Source organism: Lithobates pipiens, unplaced genomic scaffold (genome assembly GCF_037356315.1).
Source record: "Lithobates pipiens isolate NorthernLeopardFrog02 unplaced genomic scaffold, aLitPip1_a1.2 Scaffold_8, whole genome shotgun sequence".
In the NCBI taxonomy this organism is placed as follows: Eukaryota; Metazoa; Chordata; class Amphibia; order Anura; family Ranidae; genus Lithobates; species Lithobates pipiens.
This window is the reverse complement of record NW_027507903.1, coordinates 109,323,682-109,348,430: the sequence shown is the minus strand read 5'-3', so window position 1 is coordinate 109,348,430 and position 24,749 is coordinate 109,323,682. Positions and strand designations below refer to the sequence as shown.

The window sequence follows — 24,749 nt, the reverse complement described above, 5'->3', positions numbered from 1 at the left end:
AGCACCCCTGCCAGTGGTAAATAAATGGTTGGTCTCATCCCTGTAACTGATACATCTGGAGGAGAGTTTGTTCTTTTGGCAAACCACAGACTTACTGATTGGATCACAAGATAAAAATAGAATTTGTAAGCTGAAATATAATAAAGGTATGCGTTTGGGTTTAGTACTGCTTTAAAGAAAATAGGCAGAGAGCCATGCAAATCATTCCTTTTGATCCATTGGCAAAAATCAATGGAACCAACAGAATATTCGACTGTACGTATGCTATAAACCACCAGTTCAGAATGTACAGTTGGTATAGGGAGATAAAGAAATTCTTTCTATGGCTCCACCCGCTGTCCTTGGGGAGTAAACTCCTTAGTTTTGGATTTGTGATGGAAGTGATGGATATTTATTATTATTATTTTTTTATATTGTTATTTATTGTATATTTATTATTTTTATTGTGCAACGAAAGCTCTGCTGTTCTTGACATTCTAAAATAGATACATTTATACAAACTTTAAAAATCAGAATCAACAATTACATACCTCCCAACTTTCTGAGATGGGAATGAGGGACACCTATTAGCAAAAGTATGTAGACATAGGACACGCCCCCTGTCACGCCCCCTTAAAGAAGTATTGTACAAAATATATTGATTGGTTAAACCTACAAGTACTTTTTTTACCACTACTATTCCCATTATATCGGCTTGTGAAATTTACAAATGTAGCAATTTAGAAATTGGATGAAAGGTTTAGCACTGGGAAACACTTTTTGAAAGATAAATAATGCATTTTATATGCAACTATAAAGATCAGACCAGAATGAGGGACAAATGAGTGGCTATGAGGGACAGAGGGACATTGTTCCAAATCAGGGACAGTTGGGAGCTATGCAATTAGAAATCAGCAATAATTTGAAAACATGCAGACTAGCATATATAATAAGTATTAAAACTAAGTAATATAAGTGATATAAGAGATTTAGGTTGGGTTCACACTAGTGCGTAGTGGATGTGGGTTTCTCCACATCCAATTAGCATGGCAGGAGGTTGTGAGCCAGTTCACACATCTCCGGGGAGTCTTGCACAGCAGTCCTGTGCATCTTTGGCTCCGCTTCGGGTCAGAATTCAGGCAAAAATTTGGCCCTGATTCGTTGCTGAAAAGGAGAAGAGAGACGCACTGGACCCCTGTTGTGAGCCGCATCCAGCAGCAGTGTGAACCCAGCCTAATATGAGTAGGCTAAAAACAATTGAAATAAAATGTGGAAATAAATATTTGATTTTACATTATGACCATAGATACACACTATATGCTCTAGTCTAGGGGATGACTAGCTCTGACAAGCTCCCTCAATAATGATGTCATCGGGTACAATGTGGAACTGAAGCCCAAACTTTTTTTTCACTTTGGACACCTGTCAGCATAGGCGTTGCCAGGGTGTGGCTATCAAGGCTGGAGCCCTGAATGTGGACCCCATAGCCCCAAGTCTCAGCGGGTCACGGCTGCGGCATTGGAGGTAGAGGAGAGACGAGCGGGCAGGTGGCAGCTGTGGTGGGTGGCATTGGAGGTGAAGGAGGGAAGAGATGGCGAGTTGCGGCTGTGGCAGGCGGCATTGGAGGTGGAGGAGAGACAAGCGGGTGGATGAGCAGAGATGACATCATCTCTCTCCGCCCGCCCATCACCACTCTTCCGCCCTCACAGCCTGGCCACTTCAACGTGGGAGCGATGTGCAGCAGGGAGCAGAGAGATGACATCATCTCTCACTGCTCGCCACACATCAACGCTCTTCTGCCCTCACAGCACGAGCCTTTTAAATGTCGGAGGTGCGGCAAGGAGCAGAGTGATTACATCATCTCTGACTGCCTGTCCAACATCTCTGCTCTCCTGCCCTCACTAAATGAGCCAGTGCTGCCAGCCTGCCACCAATGCAGCGACAATGCACATTTGGTGGCACTGGCTGGCATGGCAAGTGACAATCTGCAAATGGTGGCAAGTGACAATCTGCAAATGGTGGCAAGTGACAATCTGCAAATGGTGACATGGCAAGTGACAATCTGCAAATAGTGGCAGGTGACGTGGCAAGTGACAATCTGCAAATGGTGGCAAGTGATGTGACAAGTGACAATCTGCAAATAGTGGCAGGTGATGTGGCAAGTGACAATCTGCAAATTGTGGCGAGTGATGTGGCAAGTGACAAACTGCAAATGGTGGCAAGTGACAATCTGCAAATGGTGGCAAGTGATGTGGCAAGTGACAATCTACAAATGGTGGCAAGTGATGTAGGCAAGTGACAATCTGCAAGGGTGGCAGGTGACATGGCAATTGACAATCTGAAAATGGTGGCAAGTGATGTGGCAAGTGGCAATCTGTAAATGGTGGCAAGTGACAATCTGCAAATGGTGGCAAGTGATGTAGCAAGTGACATGGCAAGTGACAATCTCCAAATGGTGGCAAGTGATGTGGCAAGTGACGTGACAAGTGACAATCTGCAAATGGTGTCAAGTGACATGGCAAGTGACAATCTGCAAATGGTGGCAAGTGGCAATCTGCAAATAGTGGCAGGTGACGTGGCAAGTGACAATCTGCAAATGGTGGCAAGTGATGTGGAAAGTGACCATCTGCAAATGGTGGCAAGTGATGTGGCAAGTGACAATCTGCAAATGGTGGCAAGTGATGTGGCAAGTAACATGGCAAGTGACAATCTGCAAATGGTGGCAGGTGACATGGCAAGTGACAATCTGCAAATGGTGGCAAGTGATGTGGCAAGTGACAATCTGCAAATGGTGATAGGTGACGTGGCAAGTAACAATCTGCAAATGTTGACAAGTGATGTGGCAAGTGACAGTCTGCAAATGGTGGCAAGTGACAACCTGCAAATGGTGGCAGGTGATGTGGCAAGTGACACGTTCAGGGCTCCCACTGATTCTGCAAATGGGGAGTTGAACCACTTCATTATATATTAAAATTTAACAATAGAAATAATGTGCTTTGATCACCCTGACACCATATCAACCATGGTGCCATGATGAGGTTTGCCTTTACTTCTTGCCCTATAGCTACAACTGGGGTCCTCATTGAAAGATTTCCCCTCGTTGCTGCACATTACCACGTGCTGCAGTTTGGCTGGTCTGGCTGCATGCATCTGAATGGGCTGCCTACTGCTTCTAAATCGCACCAAAGCAATGCATGACCTTTTTCAATTGTGCCACACCAAGAAAAATGGTACTTCCTTATTCTACATTTTGTTGTACAACTTCTCCCACTCTTTATCAAGGTGCACTGATGTGCCACTAACAATATGTAATTTTTTTGTGCATTGTGGGAACATGTGTGATTTTGAATGTGTCCCTGCATCACATGAGTGTGAACAGGGTGTGTTCATACTAGCCTGCACGGAAATGTGTGTGGGCTGTTGTGTATTGTATAAGGGGTGGTATAATGCATTGGGGTGTTTTTTGTTTTGTTTTTTGCTTTTCATACTGGTGCCTGGGGAGTGGTAAAAAGAGGAAGCTGAACTGCAGTTTTACCACCCACTGGAATTTAAACATCGCAGCCTGAGAGGGCTGTACATATACCACGGTCGCAGCAATTTAAAGTGTGACTAAACGCATTTTTTAAACATTTTGGATAGAGTGCCTGTGACCCCATTAGGGAAAGTCACCCTATTTATCCTATTAACCGTTATCATTGAAAGTGAATGTAAAAGAAATTCCCAAATTTTGGATTGACACCGAAACAGTAACAGAGTGGAAATCTTCCAATGGGGACACGAGTTCTGGTGACCCCGGTGACACCCCAGGATTCCCTCACTTTGGAGGAATGTTTCCTCACTTTCTGTTTTGGCTATGGAACGGAAAGTGAGGGGAAATCTTCCCTATAGGACGCAGAAGGCAAAAAAAAAAACAAAAAACAAAAAAAAACTGATGGGAGTTATGTTCCTCCCAAAATGAAACAAAAAAAAATGTGCGTCACACATTAATTGTAAATGGTTTACATACGCTGGCAGCAGGTGCATGTTTCTGTGCACAGCAAAACATGCGACAAGCGTGCCAAAATGGGCACTAGAAAATGTGTGAAGTGCGACACCCAAAAAGGCGTGGGAGCTTCTCTTGGCATGTTTGTCGAGTGTACGGCAGCCCTTTCAACTGAATGGGCTGTGCTATGCATGTAACATGAAAATGTGCAAATAATACACAAAGACATGCATGTTCACGTAACACACATGTGAATGGAGCCTTAATGACACTGCTGCCAAATCGCAGACTGTTTCTCTGTGTGTCGGGAGAACAAAATGGTTTTGCTTATGTTTCTGACACACACAGGACTGAACCTAGCTTAAAGTGATTGTAAGGCCGCGTACACACGGGCGGATTGTCTGGCCAACTAAGTTCGTCAGACAATCCGACAGACAATCCGTCCTACTTTTGAATGAACGGAGTTGACCACACACGATGAGCAGACAGTCCGCCGAAAGCTTGCGCGATGACGTGTACAGCACGTACGACGGGACTAGAAATTCAACGTCCAATACACTGCAATGCAACCTTCGGCGTGTAAATCCTTTCTGAGCATGCGCCATACTTAGTCCGTCCAACTTGCCTACACACGAGCGGACTGTCCGCTGAAACCAAGTTTGGACGGACAAAATTACGGAAATTCCGAAAGACTTAGTCCGCCAGACTGTCCGCTGAAAAAGTCCGCTGAAGCCCACACACGAGCGGATTGTCCGCTGAAACACGTTTCAGCGGACTAAGTTGGACGGACAATCCTCTCGTGTGTACGCGGCCTTAAGGTTCAGTTTAAAAGAAAAAAACTAAAACAGACATGTCATACATACCTCTGCTGTGCAGTTGGTTATGCACAGAGTGGCCCCGATCCTCCTCTTCTGGGGTCCCTCCGGCAAGGGTTTACAACACCTTTAGGGCCTCATTCACACCACTGGCCGTGTTATACAGTGGTCAGGGGGGTGTGTCATGAAGTAAGCAGTACTAATGAGGTAAATTTACTAACATTTACCGCATGCAAAAACAGGATCACGTGACGAATTTGCATGAATTATCGCATGCAGTAAATAAAGTCCAGTTTACAAAAAAAATAAAGATTATGCGATGTTTACCGCTAAATGAAAAAATGTGCCGGTAAATATTGTCCAATTCACAAATGGAACAGAGAGTAAAAAAACATGCGATATTTATTTATTTTTGTTTTGCTGGTGGTATCACATGCAGTATTTGTCAGAAAAAGCGATGTAGATCTATTGTTAATCACGATGCCCACGGCCACCAACTAACGCTCTTTTTTTTCTTTTCTTTTTTCGGGTCCAGCCGTGGCAGTGGGCATTGTGATTGACAATGGATTTACATCTGGGGACTGTTCTTTTTTAATTTTTGAATAAAGGAATTGTCAAAAACTTTTGTACTGTCTTCACTTTTACACTTTTTGGTTGAATGGGTAGGGGTACTATGTACTCCATACTGATTCACATAGGGAGGGGGCCGAGATCTGGAGGCCAACTTATTAAAAGGGGTCTACAAGATTCACATAAGCCCCCTGCCGGAAAAACCCAGAAAACCACAGCCCAGGGTTGTGGGGAAGAGGCCCTTACCCCATCAACATGGAGACAAGGTGTTTTGGACAAGGTGATTTGCAAACCCCCCACCCCCCCCCCATTGAGGGCATGTGACATGATATGGTTCGCAGTGGGGGGGGGGCTCGCTTGTCCCACCCCTTTCCTGACCTGTCAAGCTAATACATGTTCGGATAAGTGTCTTGTATAGATTTTGGGAGGGGCCCCATGTCGTTTTTTGTTTTTTTTCTGTTTTGGAGTGGGGTTCCCCTTAAAATCCAAACCATACCTGAAGGGCCTGGTATGCATGGGGGGGGGGGGGGCACCCCACACTGTTTTTCTTCATAATTTTTAAATAACAGCAGGTTTTTTACATTCAGATTTCAGCGGGAAACCTGCCGACAGCTGATGACTCATCTGTTGTTAAGGACATGGCGGCTGGTTTCCTGGCCTGCTCCATAGCAACCAGCCCAATGTGATAAATTACTGTGAAAAAATGCTGTAATTACCACTCAATCAAACAAACACGGCATTTGTATTTACACAGAATTCTTAGTGAATTGCACTTGCAAAACTGATTGCCCCATGTACACGGGAACGCTGTTAAAAATACGTTCAGAGGCAGTTGGACGCTTTTTTCAACCACCCCTGAACTCATTCAGTGTTATCCTATGTGATCATGTCTTGTTTATTGCCGTTTTTATGCAGCTGCGTTTAACAGCATTTCTTTGGAAGCAAAAAAATGGGTTCAGACGCCGAAGATTTCTAAGTTTCAGACGCAAAACACGGCTAAACGCGGTACTGACGTTTGGACACATTTTCGTTTATAAGCATTTTTAAAGGTACCCTATATTTTAGACCTGAAAAGACAAAAATATGATGGAAAACAATGAAAAAATAAAAAAAATTAAGGAAAAACAAAAGAATACATCTGTACATCTATATATAAATATATGCACATACCTGATCGTCACCAACAGACGTTCCTCTGGTGACACACTCTTCCTCATGGTGCTGTCCATGCGTGTCAGGCTGGGTCATACTTTTTCTAGTAGAAGGTCAAATGTGGCAATGGACATGCGTGTGAAATTAAAAAAAATTGTCGGGGTAGGTATGCAGCTGTACATACATGTTGGAAAAATATCCTATCGACATTCGCTGCGCAATCAATGGATGGGTCCAATAGCGTCAAACTTTGACTCTGGACCTCGCACGCAATTTTCTATGTCCTTCTAGCCTCATCAAGAGCAATGCAGGAGCATTTCCTCACATATGCTCATTATGGGATCCATTGCAAAAAAAAGCACAGAAATAGAGGCAAATACAAGTATACTAATATACACAAAAATGAAATAGACTATTTACGCTCCCAATGTCACTATCTCCTTCACTCAGCGCAATATTAAAAATATTCCTTTAAAGTGGTTGTAAACCCTTACAAACCACTTTGACCTACAGGTAAGCCTAGATTAAGGCTTACCTGTAGGTCCAAGCAATATCTCCTAAACCTATATGGTTTAGGAGATATTTGCCCGAAAACGGGCACCGCTGTCTACGGGGGACAGCGGCGACTTCGCTGGCTCCTGTGTCAGGTAAGTGACACATAATGGCTACTATGCGATGCATAGTAGTCCATTATGCTTTGCCTTTGCAGGGAATGAAGGAGGAAGTAAACCCATCAGGGTTTACTTCCTCTTTAACTTTGTGCTAACAGCTGCTGCTTAATACATAGAGATACAATATCTTATAATATGATAAACGCAACTTATTGATCACAAATAAATCATCAGATGACATTCATCATTAGCAGCGCTCATGTCATTCCTATAATGACCAAGTAAAAATTCTTGTCCAATATAACACCAGAGGTATTAATAAAACTGAACACTTGGCACCCAATAGCGGTTTAAAATAGTGATAAAAAGTGCAGAGAAAAAGTCCAGACACAGATGGTGATATTTGATCTATCAGTTGTGCACCCATCCACCGGATTCCTCCACACGTGCGTTTCACACTCCCCTCTGGGGTTTGCACTCACCACAATTCCGACAAAATCAGACCTCACTTAAAATATCCCGGAACTCCGCTATCCTGTGCCTTTAATTCTTCCCAGCTTCCAAAGGGTTATCCAAAAACACCATATGGGAAAAGAGAAAAGCTCCACATAGTCCAGTTCTATTTATGACTTTTATTAAAATCCCACGATGTATAAGACAAAATCAACAAAACGTGTCCACTTTACAGCATTGCCACAGACCTCGTTCAAATTTGGCCACATACCTTGTTGTCCTGCGGTATTTGTACGCCACTTACTGAGAGTACAGAAGGGTGATTATGCAGCTCGCTATAGACACGGTTCACTGCTCCTCACACCATCCTAAACCACTTCCGGTTGTTCTCCTCAGTACTTTAGAACGGACAGCGTCTGGGCGTCACTTCCGGTCATCGCTAGGCCACGCCCTGGCACGTTTTGTCATCACGCCCTTTGACAAAGTCGTGATGATGAAACGCGTCAAGGCGTGGCCTAGCGACGACCGGAAGTGACGCTCAGACGCTGTCATCTAATGATTTCTTTGTGATCAATAAGTTGCCTTTATCATATCATAAGAAATACAAGTATACAACTTGTCTCTCTGCTGCTGCTACTCACGCTGATCAAAATGGCTGAAATAGTTAACTTACAATGTTTTTTAAGCTTAAGGAGGGTCTTAAATGAGGTCATCTTAATAAATGCTTCTAGACACAAACGCAGTTAAACGCAGCTAAACAGGCATTTTAACCACTTGCCGCCCGCCCTATAGCAGATACACGGCGGCATAGTGGTTTCAAAATCCTGACCGGACGTCATATGACGTGATCAGGATTTTGAGCCTCTGCACGCCCCCGGGGGCGCGCATCGCGGCGATCGTTGTTGCGGGGTGTCAGTCTGACACCCCGCAACTATGATCTCTGTAAAGAGTCTCCGACGGAGACTCTTTACCACGTGATCAGCCGTGTCCAATCACAGCTGATTACAGTGTAAATAGGAAAAGCCGGTGATCGACTTTTCCTCACTCGCGTCTGTCAGACGCGAGTAGAGGAGAGCTGATCGGCTGCTCCTCTGAAAGGGGGGAATTTGTGCTGTTCGATTATCAGCGCAGCCCCCCCCCCCCCCCCCCGAGGATGCCCACACTGGACCACCAGGGACGCCACCAGACCACCAGGGATGCCCAGCACAAGGTAATCCTCCCTAGACCACCAGGGATGCCAGTCAGTGCCCACAATGGATGCCAATCAGTGCCCATAATGGATGCCAATCAGTGCCCACAATGGGCATCACTGATTGGCATGCATTATTGTTTGGCACTGATTGGCATCCATTAGTACAGTACAACATAATACAATGCCGCCTATCATTGCCCACCTGTGCCGCCTATCAGTGCCCACCTGTGCCTCCTATCAGTGCTCATCCGTGCCACCTATCAGTGCCCATCCATGCCCATCTGTGCTGCCTATCCATGCCCATCTGTGCCGCCTATCCATGCCCATCTGTACCGCCTATCCATACCCATCCATGCCGCCCATCCATGCCAATCCGTGCCAATTTGTGCCACCTATCAGTGTCCATCCGTGTCGCCCATCAGTGCCACCCATCAGTGCCGCCTATCAGTGCTACATATCAGTGTCCATCAATGCCACCTCATCAGTGCCACTTCATTGGTGCCACCTCATTGGTGCCCATCAGTGCCGCCTTATTAGTGCCCATCAGTGTAGCCCCATCAGTGCCCATCAGTGAAGGAGAAAACTTACTTATTTACAAAGTTTTGAAACTGAAACAAAAAAACATTTTTTTTTCAAAATTTTCGGTATTTTTTTACTTGTTTAGCAAAAAATAAAAAACGTAGAGGTGATCAAATACCACCAAAAAAAAGCTCTATTTGTGGGAAAAAAATGATAAAAATGTTATTTGGGTACAGCGTAGAACGACCGCGCAATTATCATTCAAAGTGCGACAGGGCTGAAAGCTCAAAATTGGTCTTGGCAGGAAGGTGTTTACGTGCCTGGTATTGAAGTGGTTAAATGCTGCTTTCAAGGTGTCAAAAAGATTTGTTCAGAGGACTTTGCCTGAGCGTCCCGTGTACATGGGGCCTGAATGCTAGAGCTACTTCAGAGCATTTTATTTGTCGTTATTTAACTCTTAGTAAATTAACCCTAATGTGTCATAAATAACGCATTACAGTTTACTTTTTTCTTAACTTTATTGACATGTTACAGTTGATTCATTCTTATGAGGAACTGCAATAGTGAACTCCTCATTGTCCTCAGTGACTTTCTCTTCACACCCAAGGTGCATAAAGCTGCACGCAGTTAACTCACTGGCCATCAGGTGGCGATGTTTCTGCTGCCAGACTCCATCTCTATGGTGCGGTGACGCTCAGGACACGCCCCCCTTTACCCTTGTGTGTCCGTGTTCGCTGTGCCGGGCGCCTAGTGGAGCTGTGTGGTGCGCGTGCCTCGTCCTTCCGGTCCGGATCCTCGGCAGCTCTCGGTGTTCAGCGCTCAGCTTAGCCATGTTCGGGGCTTCTCTTCTCCGGCTATGTGTGTCCTCCGGTGTCCGCAGCCTGGCCCGCTGCCGCCCGCAGCCTCAGCTCGCCGCCTCCCAAGGTGAGAGCCCCGAGCGTTCCTTTCCCTGCTTGTTGTGTCCGTGACTGAGGAGGAAGGAGGGGATGAGAAGACCGTCCCCTTCGCCCTCCGGGTGTGCTGGGAGCACCGGGTGTGAGGTCGTGGGTGTGGGCCGTGTGCCCGGTGTCTATTCCCCGCCACCTCCGGTGTGCCCGGTGCTGTCCCCGGCTGTGCCCTTGTAATGACCCGGCTCAGGCTGTGCTTCCGGCCTGCTCTCTGCAGTGCAGGAGGAGGAGGAGCCGCCGATCACACCGGCCTGTCCCCGGTATTCTGTACACCGATCACTCATTCATTGTGTGCCCGGGCACAGGGAGGGCCGGGCGGCTCCATTCACTCACCGTCCAATCCCCTTCATATCTGCATCTGCGGATTGTATGGCTCTCCTCCTAGGATCCTATAGTGGACATACACGGTGTGACAGAACCCAACGATTTATGACACAAATGTCATGGCTGAGCCATCAGTGACAGCGCTCACTGATCCGAGGTGATGGGAGGTTTGGGGGGGGGGGGGGGGGGCAAATGACTGTATAGGGCAGTGATGACGCTTCTTGGCACCCCAGATGTTTTAGAACTACATTTCCCATGATGCTCTAGTACACTGCAGAGTGCATGAGCATCATGGGAAATGTAGTTACAAAACATCTGGGGTGCCAAGGTTCACCATCGCTGGTATAGGGTCATTGCTGGCACTTTTTTTTGCTCTAAAGGCTGTGTTTTCACCATCACATTCCAGGAATGTGTGAAAATATGTGCCAAAGCACACCGTGCGGTGCCATTATTTCTTAATACCCCGCCAAAATGCACAAGGCCTTTGTTGTATTCAGTCAAATGAATGGTCGCGTGACAGCAATCCAATCTGTGAATAAAAGCATTGCAGTGGTGCAAATGAGTTAGCAATTCTTGCATTTCACCACTTGTGATTGGTTGGGAGCGCAAGCCTATGCTTTCATCAGAATGGTGTGAAACAAATGTATGTGCAGAATCGCTTAGGATCGCGTTTAGAGGAATGATCAGTTCAGGTCCACCTGTCAGTTTTTTAGGCGGAAAGTAACGGATGCTCCATAGACCTCTATGGATCATCGGATTTCAGCGGTGACATGGCCGCTGACATCCGATCCGAAAAAGTGTGACGGAGGAAAAACCTACTTTTCCATCTGGCATTAGGTGACGACAGACTCTGCGGTCCGTCGTCATCCAATCTCCCATAGGGGAGAGCGGTGCTTTGACAGGTCCATCCCTGTACAGTGTGCAGAGATGGACCTGTCATCTTGCTGCTCAGTGGGGATCGATGGAGTGATCCCCGCTGAGCATGCGGATGTTCACAGGCCGGATCAGCACGGATCCGTCCCTTGTGAAAGAGCCCTTAAGGGGTTGTAAACCTGAAATATGAACAAAGCGTATCCCTCTCTAGTGTTGTCTCAATCCAGAGCACAAAGTGTCATTTATGTCTGCTGCTTCATTCCTCTATCAGCATAAGTCACTTCAGACAAGTTTTCCTGACGCCAAGAGAAAAAATGTGACACGGGAGGGAGCTCCAGCTGATTGGCAGTCTCAGCTGTGGTGTGAAGGGTTGCCCTTCCCCCTCCAATCAGCTCTCTTCTCTGAGCTCTGCGGAGAGTAACTTCAGCGCTCTGCCCCCCTTTCTGAACTCTAATGCCGTGTACAAATGACCGGATTTTTCGAGGGACTAGGTCCAACGGACTTTTGGCGGAGTTCCGACGGACTTTCCGAATGAACGGACTTGGCCACACACAATCACACCAAATTCCGACAGATTGGAACGTGATGACGTACGACTGGACTAGAATAAGGAAGTTCATAGCCAGTAGCCAATAGCTGCCCTAACGTCGTGTTTTTTTTGTCTGTCGGACTAGCATACACACAAACGGATTTCTGGGTCCAGCGGAGTTCCAGTGGAAAAATGTAAAACGTGTTCTATTTCTAAAGTCCGCCGGATTTTTGGCAAGCAAAGGTCCGATGGAGCCCACACAAGATCGAATTGTCCGACGGACTCGTTCTGTCGGACCTTTACTGTCAAAAAGTCTGGTCGTGTGTACGCGGCATAAGACAAGCTTTATAATTCTGGACATTGAACAGAAGTAGAGATGAGAAGACTGTAGATAATACAGTTTATGTAGGAGGATTTGTTTAATCTGTGTATCACTTGGGGGTTTACAAGCACTCTAAAATGTGTGAAAAATTCAAGCAAGTCATGTTTTCCATGGGATCAATTTTCAGCTCCATTTATGTATTTGATCATTTTATAGTGGCAGCATTGGTTCCTGCTACAGTCAGTACAATTCAGTGACAGGAGTGGGGGCAGGGACTGAGCTGTGCTGTGTGCACCAGTAGAAGGGCACATCTTGGGATGGAGTCCATGTGTTTGCCACCAAAGGAAACATATTCCTATGGGGGTGTGCCAAGAAGAGGAGCCTAGAGTGCCAGCGGGGGTACCCCAGAAGAGGATTGGGCTTTTCTGTGTAAATCCATTCCACAGAGCAGGTAAGTATAATGCATTTTTTTTTTCCTATTTTAAAAGAGCCTTTACAATTGATTTAATGATACCCCAAACATGCGTGTTTGCATGCAGCAAAACACACTAAAATGTGCCAACTCTACTCCCAAAAATGGAGCTTCTTTCAAATAATTGGACTGCCCCATGCATGTCATGTCACAAAAATAGCACATTTATGTGATGTGGCAGTCTATGGGGTCTTAGAGGAGTTCCCCTTAATTTTTTTTTTTTTTTTTTTTAAATCTACAAATACTGCAGCTTCTGTCTTTTAATAATCTGACACTTACCTGTCTCGGGGTCCAGTGGTTGGCCGTGCAGTCATCTGGGGCCTTTCACATGTCCCAGATGACTGGCAGGAGGTAGGGGGCAGAGCTGAGCCTTTCCTGCGCCAAGGGGAAGTGATGTCACCAGCCCAGGCACTGAAGGAGGCAGACTACAAAGGGCCCCCTAGCAACAGGCATTTAGAGGTGAGTTAGATATATATATTTTTTTATGTGCAACATCACTTTAAGGAGATTGTATAGTGTATGGCCAGATTAAGGCTTATCAGTGCTCACACTAGTCTCATATTAGTTCCCCTGTGTTCCAACAGCTCTACATCCTGATACTTTTATCTTACCAGTGAAGATCTGAAAGGGTTGTAGTAAATCCAGATTGCTGTAGTGAATGTACACAGGGCAAAGTCACTTAGATTTCCTCCTTCACCCGCTGACCTCTCTAACCTGAAATCTGACTGCAGCAGATAACTGCTGTGTGTGTGGTGGGGTCACTTTGTATTATTGAATAGAACTGTCGTGGTGTCACCTGGAAGCAGTGAGGACGTGAGTTGGTGAGAGCAGCTGATGGGGCGGGTGGTGTGTGCAGATCCCGGAAGGTCACTTTCAGTGCTGTGTGTGATGTGAAGGAGAAGCAGATTAACTTCCTGCTCTGGTAGTCTTCTTGTATATTGTACACTGCTCTTTGTTTGCTATTGTAATTTTTTACTTGGAAGCTTACAAAATAGTAACAATTACAGATGGTAATGTGGCTACAGTATTTATTTAAAGGGACTTCACCTTGTCAAGGTTTTCAGATGCTTTTTCATTGCTGCTTCATTTTGCTTAGTAAATCCACTTGCACACTAGCAGCAGTCTTGGAACACAAGCAATTGGTTTCATGCATACAGCCCTTAACACCAGAATGCAGTGTGGGAAACCCACATTCAAAACACACTGCAGTTACGTTGCAGCGGATGTTAGAATAACCACTTTAACAGCTCAAGGTTCTCTGTGCATCAGCCTGCACCCCAATACTTGAGCCCCATCTTGATTCAGCGATGTGCACAAGATCATCAGCATCGTTGGGGGATTACTGCTGCCGGCTATAGGCACCAGCAGTGATTGAGCGAAAAGAAAACCTGACAGGCTGGTTGTACTGAAGTTGATCGCTTGACTTCAGTACAACCAACCTGCCCATATTTGAACCAAAATTCTTCGTTACTGCTGAAGTGGCAGAATTTAGATCCTTCTGTGGCCGGCTTAAGAATATCCAGTCATGACAGAACATCACTGCACTAGAGTTAGGCCGATATTTGGCCTTTTTTTTTTTTTTTTTTTTTTTTTTTAAGAAATCGTTTGATTATGTCAATTAGGCCGATTAACACTGACCACACCGTGCTTGTTCCTTATCCCTTCCCCAAACTCCATTGGCAGAGTAGCGCAGCGCTTGCCAGAGCCGCTGAGTGTGAAACTGACATGTAACTGAATACAGAGAGAAGCTGTGAAAATTCAGTGGTGATGTCGAGTGGGCAACAGCAGTCGAACATCAGCCGATGGGATCTGGACGGGCTGCTGCATGTATGTGACCCCACCCTCTTAAGCAGCCCAATCATTGTCTGGTGTTTGATAGCTGCTGGGTCCCACCCACCCCTGACATCACCGCTGAATTTTGACAGTTAGCCCCTCTCTGCGCGTTCAGTTAATTATGTCAGTTACACTATATGGGTTCAGTGTTTCCAATTGGTGTCACCAGTCAGTGCCAGTGCTTATATATATATATATATATATATATATATATATATATATATATATATATATATATATATATATATATATATATATATATATATATATATATATATATATATATATATATATAGGCTGCCCCGAATTTCAAAATATCGGGCAGAAAAAAAAAAACATATCGCTTGACCTCTGCGCTGCACTAAGTTGTACTTTTTGGTATGTGCATCATGGTACTTCATATGGGGGAATAGAAGCACCCTTGGGCCCCTTTCACACTGGGGCGTTTTTCAGGTGCTACAGCGCCTGAAAAATATCTGGCCCCTTTCACTCCAGTGTGAAAGCAGGAGGGCTTTCGCACTGGGGCGGTGCGCTAGCAGGATGGTGAAAAGTCCTGCTAGCTGCATCTTTGGAGTGGTGAAGGAGCGGTGTATTCACCGCTCCTACACCACTCCTACCCATTGAAATCTATGGGGCAGTGCGGCTGTACTGCCTGCAAAGCACTGCTGCAGCGCCGCTTTTGCGGGTGTTTTTAACCCTTTTTTTGGGCCGCTAGCGGGGCGGCTTTAACCATTTTAACCAACACATACCGCCGGTAAAGCTGCTCTAAAAATGGCGCCGCTTTACCGCCGATGCCGCTCCCGCCCCAGTGTGATAGGTGGCTCTGATGGGCGGCACTGATGGGCGGCACTGCTGGGCACTGATGGGCGGCACTGGGGTGCAGCACCTTTGAGGCACTGTTGGTGGCACTGTTGGTGGCACTGTTGGTGGCACTGTTGGTGGCACTGTTGGTGGCACTGTTGGTGGCACTGTTGGTGGCACTTACTTTTATTCAGGATGGCACTGCGGTGGGCAGGTGGCCACTGGCAGGGGGCAGGTGGTCAGCTGTATTGCTGGCCGTGATCGGGACTGATGTCCCGATCACGGCCGCCGGTGATCGGCTTTTTTTTTCTCTCCTCGCGCTGTCAGCGCGAGGAGGAATAATAGCCGATTACCGGCTCCGTTCTATCACATGATCAGCTGTCATTGGCTGACAGCTGATCACGTGATAAGGGGTCGGGATCGACCCCTTACACGGATCGGTGATCAGGCGAGTCTCACGGACTCGCCGATCACAGAGCGCGCCCCTCAGGGCGCGCGCAGGCCGCTCGTACCAGGGACGACGTCAATAGACGTAGTCCCGGAAAAGTAGATCTGCGCTAATGCCGTCATTTGGCAATAGCGCGGATCCCAAGTGGTTAAAGAGGAAGTAAACCCTTTCATTCCCTGCAAAGGTAAAGCATAATGGACTACTATGCATCGCATTGTAGTCCATTATGTGTCACTTACCTGACACAGGAGCCAGCGAAGTCACCGCTGTCCCCTGTAGTCCGCCGCATCCATCTTCTCGGTGGGTCTCATTGCTCCTGCGCATGGGAGCCGCCACTCGCACCATATCGCAGTTGACCGCGGCGCACTCGGTGCATGCGCCGTAGACAGCGGTGCCTGTCTTTTGGCAAATATCTCCTAAACCGTGTAAGTTCAGGAGATATTTCTTGGACCTAAAGGTAAGCCTTAATCTAGGCTTACCTGTAGGTCAAAGTTGGTTGTAAGGGTTTACAACCACTTTAACAGAGCCTCAGCTATCTAGTTTAATATCCTTTTACAGGCTATGCTTAATTCTATTCTGCTAGCTTTTAAAATGCATTCCTTAATTCCCTCACCTTGTACTTTGAAATCTAAAGTTATATAGCTGCAGTGTGTGTTGTTTTTTTTTTTTTTTTCTCTCTATTTAATACCTTCTCTTGTATTGTGTGTGTATATACCCTTATTACAAACTACAAAAGCACGGTCCCATTTAAAATGGTGTGGAGGGTATGCTGATGTTTGCTTAGTGATCTACTCACATGAGGATGTTGATAAATTAGTAGGCATTTCCATATAGTAAAGTGATGCACAAATGAGCTACTATGACTTAGATGCGCACTATATCAGTGATAGTGAACCTTGGCACCCAACATGTTTTGGAACTATATTTCCCATGATGCTCATGCACACTGCAGTGTATAGTGAAGCATCTTGGATTATGTAGTTTCAAAACATCTGGGGTGCTAAGGGTCGCCATCGCTGTACTATATTATGGAAACTATTGGGACACCTGCCTTTGCACGCACATGAACTTTAATGGCGTCTTAGTCCATAAGGTTCAATATTGAGTTGGCCCACCCTTTGCATCTATAACAGCATCAACTCTTCTGGGAAGGCTGTCCACAATGTTTAGGAGTGTCTGTGGGAATGTTTGACCATTCTTCCAGAAGCACGTTTGTGAGGTCAGGCACTGATGTGGACAAGAAGTCCTGGCTCACAGTCTCCGCTCTAATTTGTTCTAGAGGTGTTCTATCGGGTTGAGGTCAAGCCAATCAAGTTCCTACACTCCAAATTTGCTAAGCCTTGTCTTTATGGACCTTGCTTTGCGCACTGGTGCGCAGTCATGTTGGAACAGTAAGGAGCCTTCCCCAAACTTTTCCCACAAAGTTGGCAGCATGAAATTGTCCAAAATGTCTTGGTATGCTGATGCCTTTAAACCCACTCTCATCTTTTCTAAACTACTGCCATCGTGGTTATCTATAAGGATATACATGCCTCCTGCATATATCCTTACCTGTCAAATGTCTCCTGCTGTCTGTTATGAGACCTGAAAAACTGCAGATTCTGTGGGTCTGTCTGTTGGCTGGAGCTTGATGGGTGGAGTCATGTCAGACTTCCCGCCCACCTCTACACAACCCTTGTCAACGTGCATTTTCTCCTGTGTATTTCTTATACTGAACTTCTGCAATGATCATTGGCATGAAGTCAAAACCCAGAAAAGTCACCACATAACTTCAGTATGCCAAATCATACTGAGGAGTGGAGCAGCCAATCCTGGGAGAGCTGGAGAAGAAGGGGGGGGGGGTGGGGTGGGGGGAATCTGAAGTACACAGAATGTGTCTCTCAGGCTTCTGCATGAAAAATGTAAATCGCCTGTCACTCACAGCAAGTGGGAGATACTGACTCCTATTTCTGTCAGGTTTTTATATCACCAAAAAAAAGATAAGAGGATTGCTTAGAGCTGGGTTAACTTTGTGGCAAGACTGGGCACAGATGACATGAAATCCTATACTGTACAAGGTGCAAGCCGTAAATTGTGAAAAAAAAAAAAAAAACCCTGAAAAATAACTGCACATTTTATCTCGGCTTGCAGAGCTTGGATTCATTGAATGAGTTTACCAAAAATGTAAATATTGCAGAATATACAGCCTCATGCTACATAACTAAGCGCCATTTCATGCTGAATAAATTGAATGTATAAAGAGAAAACTATCTTGGATGGATTTTTTTTTTCTCCCAAATCGTTTTTATTAAAATTGATTAAAAAAAAGAGACAAATCAATTTTTATCCACTCTGCTTTTCAGCCTTCCTGATTTGTCCCATTTGAATCGGCTGAACTTTGACCAGTGTATGACTGGAAACGTTAGTTTTGTGCCTGTGCTCCATGGAACAGCTGGAAAAGCTTTTCATCGTATCCAGTAATCCTGAACAGGTGTATTTCTATCAGTGATAAGAAATTTGCTAGTGCGGCAGTGTAGTAGAGCGAGGGCTCCAGCAACACCCTGTGCATCATTTTCAATAGACTGTCCAGAAAGCAGGGTATAGCATTGGAAGCAGACACTAGTTGACAATCAGTCAAACCTGTTCAGACAGTGGGCGATTTCGTCCTGCTCTGTTAGCTTGGATGGAGGAGCCCGTTAGAAGCTGAATCCTTTTTTAAAGTTCAACAAGGTATGGTTTTTATTGAAAAGTTACATTGGTCCAACTTGGGTATACACATTCTATACCTGGTGAATCACTGTAGTAGTTGCCTCTACAGTGATGGCCCTATGTTGGCCAGAATATAGCATGCTGACTACTGCAGTGATTCCCACAGGTATGAAATGCATAGACTTGCATTCCTCCAAACTGGTCCAATGTAGCCATGCAATAAAAAAAAAATTACCTGGAGCTGTTTTTTTAATTTTCCTTTTTCCTGGTGCATTCTGCTACAGGATACCCTATAGGGCCAACTGTTCCATTTAGCTTTTTTTAGCTACAAGACAGTAGAGTGTTGTGCATTCCTTTATGACCGCACCAGGGAAACAAAATGACAGAAAAGCAGAGCTACCATTTTCGTGGGTCATGCTCATTAGCTGTAGCAAGCATTAAGCTAGAATTGGGTTGAATGCAGCAAACTTCCAGATATATGCAGATTGGAGGAACACGCTTCTGCCAAACTGTAGTGTGATAACTGATGGGTCATTTCTGCAATGAGACAGAAAGGTTTTCTAAGTTGGATGATTCATTGCATATAGTTTCCAGGGAAAATGTGAAGTAGGCTGCATAGAACGATGAATGTGCTATAGGGTAGGCTAAGTGTGTGTACAGCATGGCAGAGGATGGGAATCCTTTGCACTAACCCCATCTTTGACAGCAACTAGGGTTGCACCGATACTAGTATTGCCGCTGATTCGTAGCGTTTTCATGAGTACCTGTACTTGTGCAAATGCTCCGATGCATAATCTGCATACCTGGGCAGTCGGGATGATGGGAACCAATACAAGCCCCGGTCTCCCCATATAGATTTCAATAAAGCAGCTGACAGCCGCTTCTCCTCTGCCTCCTGTGGCTTTCATTGAAATCCTCCTATACGATGAGATCGGTGCTTGTAACGGGGCCACACCAATAATCCCTTAACTGTCCCCTCCGTTTCCCGTATGTCAGGCTGGAAAGCGGAGGAAGGAGCCAGTAAATGTCCTTCATTGAGTGTCCATAACTGAGCATCGTAAACTGTTTGATACTTCAGTTTATGAATGGAAGGGAGCCTCTGTCTCCTGCCCATTCATCTCAGTGCAGCTGAGGCTACAGAGAGCGGGACTGGGAAATCTGTGTCCTCGGTGCCTTTTCCTGTCTCAAAGGGGAGATGTCAGGGGTTTTAGACCCCTGATAGCTCACCAAAGCGCCCCCAACAGGGTTAATTAAAAAAAATGTATATTTAAAAGTGAAATTGTAAAAATCCCACTGTTAATAAAAATAATAATAAAAAAAATTTACCCAGTTCACACTTCATCAGTGCTACTGTCGCATGACATTAAAAATTATCGATACCTGTGCTCTGTCTTAAAGTGGTATCGGTGCAACCATAACGGCAATGTTTCTAAGTATTCACAGAGCTTGGATAGCGATCAACCACAAATGAGCTTTAGGAATTGCAGTCGGACTTCTATTTTGTAGTGGGGGTTTATTTTACTTTTTATTTTTTTTTAGAATGCTTGTCTCACATTTGCTTATCTGTACTAAAAAACAATTTATGTAAAAAGTTTTAAAAGTACAGAAACAGATATTTGACATATATATATATATATAATTTTTATTTTATTTTTACAACACCCCCCCCCCCCCCCCCTTTACAAATATAAGACAGTCAATTTATGTTGTGTATATCTTAGGCCACAAAATGTTTAAGGTATGAGGACTTTTCAGCTTCAGCATTTTAGTTTTTGTTTTTCCCTCTCACACAGTTGCAATAGCTTCTCGGTGCTATTCTCATGCCAAACACGAATCTGATGAGGAATTTGATGCTCGCTGGGTTACGTACTTCAGCAAACCAGACATTGATGCATGGGAGCTTAGGAAAGGTAAGAAATGTTGTCTTTTTATACAAGTGTGTAAAAACCGAAATTTGTACTACAATCAGCAGTGAGTCCTACTTGCAAATTTTAATTCGCTGTGATCAGCGAGTCCATGAGACTTGGCTGATCATAGAGGGAGTAAGGGGCTGATCCTGACCCCTCACCACATGATCAGCTGTCAGTCAATGGAAAAAGTCGATCACTGGCTTCTGTCGGAGGGACATCGGTCCTGAACACAGAGGGCCACTGAAGCCTCATCTGCGCCACCTGCCATTGCAAATCAGTGCTGCCTCATCAATGTTACCGGTTTGCAAAATGTTATAGCGAACTATGAAATTTTTTTTTTTTTTTTTTTGTACGTGGCAATATTTATGAACATTTTTTTTTTTTTTCCCCCTATATATACAGGTATAAACACACTTCTCGGTTACGATTTAGTTCCTGAACCAAAAATCATTGATGCTGCCTTGCGTGCTTGCAGACGGTTAAATGACTTTGCAAGTTCTGTCCGTATTTTGGAAGCAGTGAAGGTAAGCAAGCATCTCTCTTTGCAATGAGAGAACCTAGAAATTGGAAGTGGTTGTTGTGCCCCTTTTCAATTGCCCCTTTCTATCTTCTACAGTGCCTGGTCCTGACTTCCCCCTCTGTTAGCTGATCACGTTTTTATCATGGCTTCTGAACCATGAAATCGTGGTCTGTTTGTTCTTCCATCATAACAGCACCCCCTTCTTCTCCCTATCAGCTCTGTAGTATGCAGTGCAAACACAATATCCTCATCAACCCCCCCCCCCCCCCCCTTTTTCCTTCCCCTCTGTGCACTGTATCCTCACCTCCTCCCCCCTCTGTGCACTGACCCCCCCCCTCTGCACTGTATCCTCCCCCACCCTCCCCTCTCCGTTAATACATTGAAGTATTCAATTACATACTATATATGCTAAGTTTTTGTGGTATTGCAAATTGTTCAGTCAGGGATACTAAAGATATTTTTGTGCTTTATTGCCTTTTCACAGCAGCGAGCCATGCATTGCTGCTGGTGTGTGCTGCATCACATCCTGGTGCATTGCTGTTTAGGTTTTTTTTATTTTATTTTTATTTTTTTTCTCCCTACAAAGCTTTGGGTGTAATTTCAATTAGTTATATGCACCATAGTGTCCTTGTAATGCTAGGGCTCATGACACAACCTGTTCGTTAACAAATTAAAACATTTTTTTTTTTGTTGGGGGGGGGGGGGGTACTTTTGTGCACACCACAGCATCACTCAACTGAGTGCTGACTAAAGGGAAAGCTAACCATTCTAGGATCGGTCCTAAGTGGGACTGTAGTGTGCTTTGACAGGCTTTAATAAAGTTTGATGTCATATCACATCAGTGCAAAAGTATTGGCATTTAGTGATGCCACAGATTGTGAGCTGATTGTCATTGGGATTTGTAATCAATATATACATTTTTGCTTTTTCAGGACAAGGCTGGACCTCACAAGGAAATCTACCCCTATGTTATCCAGGAGCTCAGACCGACTTTAGATGAGCTTGGTGTCTCTACCCCAGAAGAGCTGGGCCTGGACAAGGCATGATCATTACAGGTGAAAAATGGCAGTTTTTCAGTATATGAAAGGTGTATCTCCAGATCTCCTTCTTGCAGAAGGGTTCCCCCCCCTTCAGCCTGGGTTCACACTAGTGACTAGAAACACGGTGTGAGTCGCACAGGAATCGCACCATATTCATGTGTACATGTGCCATTTGGGCCATATATTTTGTATGACTCGAATTGCATATGCTCCAAGCTGGTGGTGCGGGACCCCCCCCCCCCGAATCGCATCACACCCATGCGATCTGTTTTGGGGAGCGTTAATCTAACATTAACACCTGCAGCAGATTGCATGGATGCTGTGCGATGTGGGGAAATGTTGCAAATCTTGTGCATTGCATCAGTGTGGAACTTCACTCTCTCAATCAACATTGACTGTTTCAATCCTTCAATTAGATAGGAACGTATATCCTTTTTAAACAATTTTTTTTTTTTTTTATTGTATTTTTTTTACATTTCATCAGTTTCTTCCTGGTTTGCAGGCCTAGGGAAATATCCTACATCCCTAGAGTCTTGGGGGGTTGGGGGGAGAGTCTCAGCAAAGCACACCCTCCTACCTCTATGCCTGTGCTTAGGGCAGATGGATTCCATAAAGTAAATGCTACATGAGTCTTGAAGCACTTCCCATTCACTTCAATAGAGGGGCTTTTTTTTTTTTTTTTTTTTTTTTGTCCCCCAAAGATGCGCACTGCTCAAGTGTGAAAGCATCCATTAAAATTAATGGGAAGCAGTTTTTTGGCTGCTAGTTTTAGCGCAAAAGCGCCTGAAATGTACCCCTCAGTGTCAGAGGTCTTAGTCGACTAAAATGTAATGGGTTTAGTTAAATTGTAAAGCGCGTTCCTGTACCGTTCAGGGTGACTTGCAATGACCTTTTACAGAAGTAGTTTTCAAGTCGTGCTGTATGGGGCTGCTTCATAGTCAGGTGACTTTAAAGTTTCATAACCAAAAATATTGCTTTTTGAGAAACGGAAGAGCAATTTTAAATCCCAGTTCACATATGTGATGCGGGAACCAGCGTGATTCCATTGCAGGTTCCCGCACTGCTTGTCACCTGCCAGAGGTTCACTGACCTCTGCAATCCGCTGCGGTTGTCAATGCAAAGTTAATGATGCCCCCAGATCTGATTGCAATGCGAACTGCCAAATGCTGCAGGAATCGGATTGCATAGGTGTGAACACACATTCGATCAGATTCCAGTGCAGATCAAAAAAGGGTCCTGCACCATTTTGATGTGATGCGAAATCTGTGATCTTCACAGCTGTGCCATGGCGAATTGCATGCAGATCTAATATCTCACCAGTATGAACCCAGCTTAACATATGAAGGGAAAAAAAAACTTTAAACTTTTGGCTGTAATGCCATTGCATATATTACCAACATTAAATATTAAGGCAAAAAAAATCATTTCCCTTTTTTTTAGCAGCTTAGTAGATGCCCTATTCTTCTTCCTTCTCCCCTCCCCCCTACAGGGGGTTATAACCCTCCTCCACTCTAGGCTGAACGTATTTTATTTTGGGTATAGTTCTATTCTAACCCCTTGGCGCCTGGTCTTTAGCGCTGAGAGGCTGCCTATTTGCATGAATTGCTGCCAATACTCCTGTGTGCGTGCTCCCAACAGTTGTCGCCTAACCGAAAGCTTCCGATCGCTCCTTTCTGTTTGGCGCTCATGTGATCTTAAGTCCTGCTCCGCCTCCCAGCAGCATAAACCTTTCGAAGGGCCAGGAGGCACTGGCGCTAAGAGTTTAATGTGTTATAGGTTGGGGATGGTGTTGTGTTGCCGGTTTCGAAAGCCAGCAGAGCAGTGTTTAATTTTGACATCCAATTTCGATTAAGTTTTAATTGGTCTTTTTACTAAAATGCTGTTTTAGTCATCTGAGTTTAGTCCTCTTTTAGTCAACTAAAATCTCCAGGAAACTTTTTTTGTTGAAGGCCTCAATGAAATTAACACTGGCTGCAGGTAGACCACAGCCAATACTACTGACTAGTCCTCTGTCCTCTGCTTGCCTTTTTTTGTGTCACAGTTTTCACAGTTCAGTTCCTCTTAAGTAGATCACCTGCTTTAATTCTATCATGTATGCCTTTTTAAGTGTTCATGTTGTCTTTCTCCAACAGGTTATCCATCCAAACGTTTTATGAACATCTACTTGATTGTAAAGAGCCATCCACAAATACAAAGATGTTAACATTATTACCTTTATTTGAAAAAAATGCAACAAAGTGTTCTTTTATTGAGTCCTAATGTGTGTAATATTATGTCGGACCTAATAAAGGGATATTGTTTAATCTGATGGAATATTTCACTTCTTTTAAGGTTTATACTGTTTGTGTGTGTTTGTGTGTGTTTGTGTGTGTTTGTGTGTGTTTGTGTGTGTTTGTGTGTGTTTGTGTGTGTTTGTGTGTGTTTGTGTGTGTTTGTGTGTGTTTGTGTGTGTTTGTGTGTGATCTAGAGTGTGCAAAATTGTGTGCCCATTTTTATTGCCTGAAATGGTCCTGTACGTGAATATTAACCTAAAGCCATGGTACGCTTTCTGGGATGGATGAAGAAGAGAGGGGGAAAAAGTTCTTGCTTTTATGAATCCTGTCCTCTGGTTCTATAAATTGTAGATAATCAGCCAAGCAATCTAAATTGCAATGCTGAATGGATTGATCACTCCTCTGATGCTTGTTAAAGGGGAACTGTACTCTCGCCTGTTCTTCAGCACGGTGATCCCCCAAAGCCGTTGGCTGCTGGCATCCTCAGTCTGGCAGC

At 44.8% G+C, this 24,749-nt stretch overlaps 1 protein-coding gene across 1 annotated transcript; it reads left to right on the top strand.

Annotated features, from left to right (window-relative positions):
• The first annotated feature begins 9,970 nt into the window (after positions 1–9,970).
• COX5A (cytochrome c oxidase subunit 5A) lies at positions 9,971–24,288 on the top strand. Its single transcript, XM_077472959.1, has 5 exons — positions 9,971–10,197; positions 20,304–20,420; positions 20,823–20,944; positions 21,873–21,995; positions 24,113–24,288. Exons 1-4 carry the CDS (start codon positions 10,104–10,106, stop codon positions 21,984–21,986), a joined length of 447 nt encoding a protein of 148 aa, XP_077329085.1. The 5' UTR covers positions 9,971–10,103; the 3' UTR covers positions 21,987–21,995; positions 24,113–24,288.
• The last annotated feature ends 461 nt before the right edge of the window (positions 24,289–24,749 follow it).

Bases quoted from the DNA above. Each gene is read 5' to 3' on its own strand.
- COX5A (XM_077472959.1), top strand. From the start codon at position 10,104: ATGTTCGGGGCTTCTCTTCTCCGGCTATGTGTGTCCTCCGGTGTCCGC. The intron at 20,421-20,822 runs GTAAGAAATGTT...CTATATATACAG, and splicing joins TGCATGGGAGCTTAGGAAAG to GTATAAACACACTTCTCGGT. The intron at 20,945-21,872 runs GTAAGCAAGCAT...TTGCTTTTTCAG, and splicing joins GTATTTTGGAAGCAGTGAAG to GACAAGGCTGGACCTCACAA.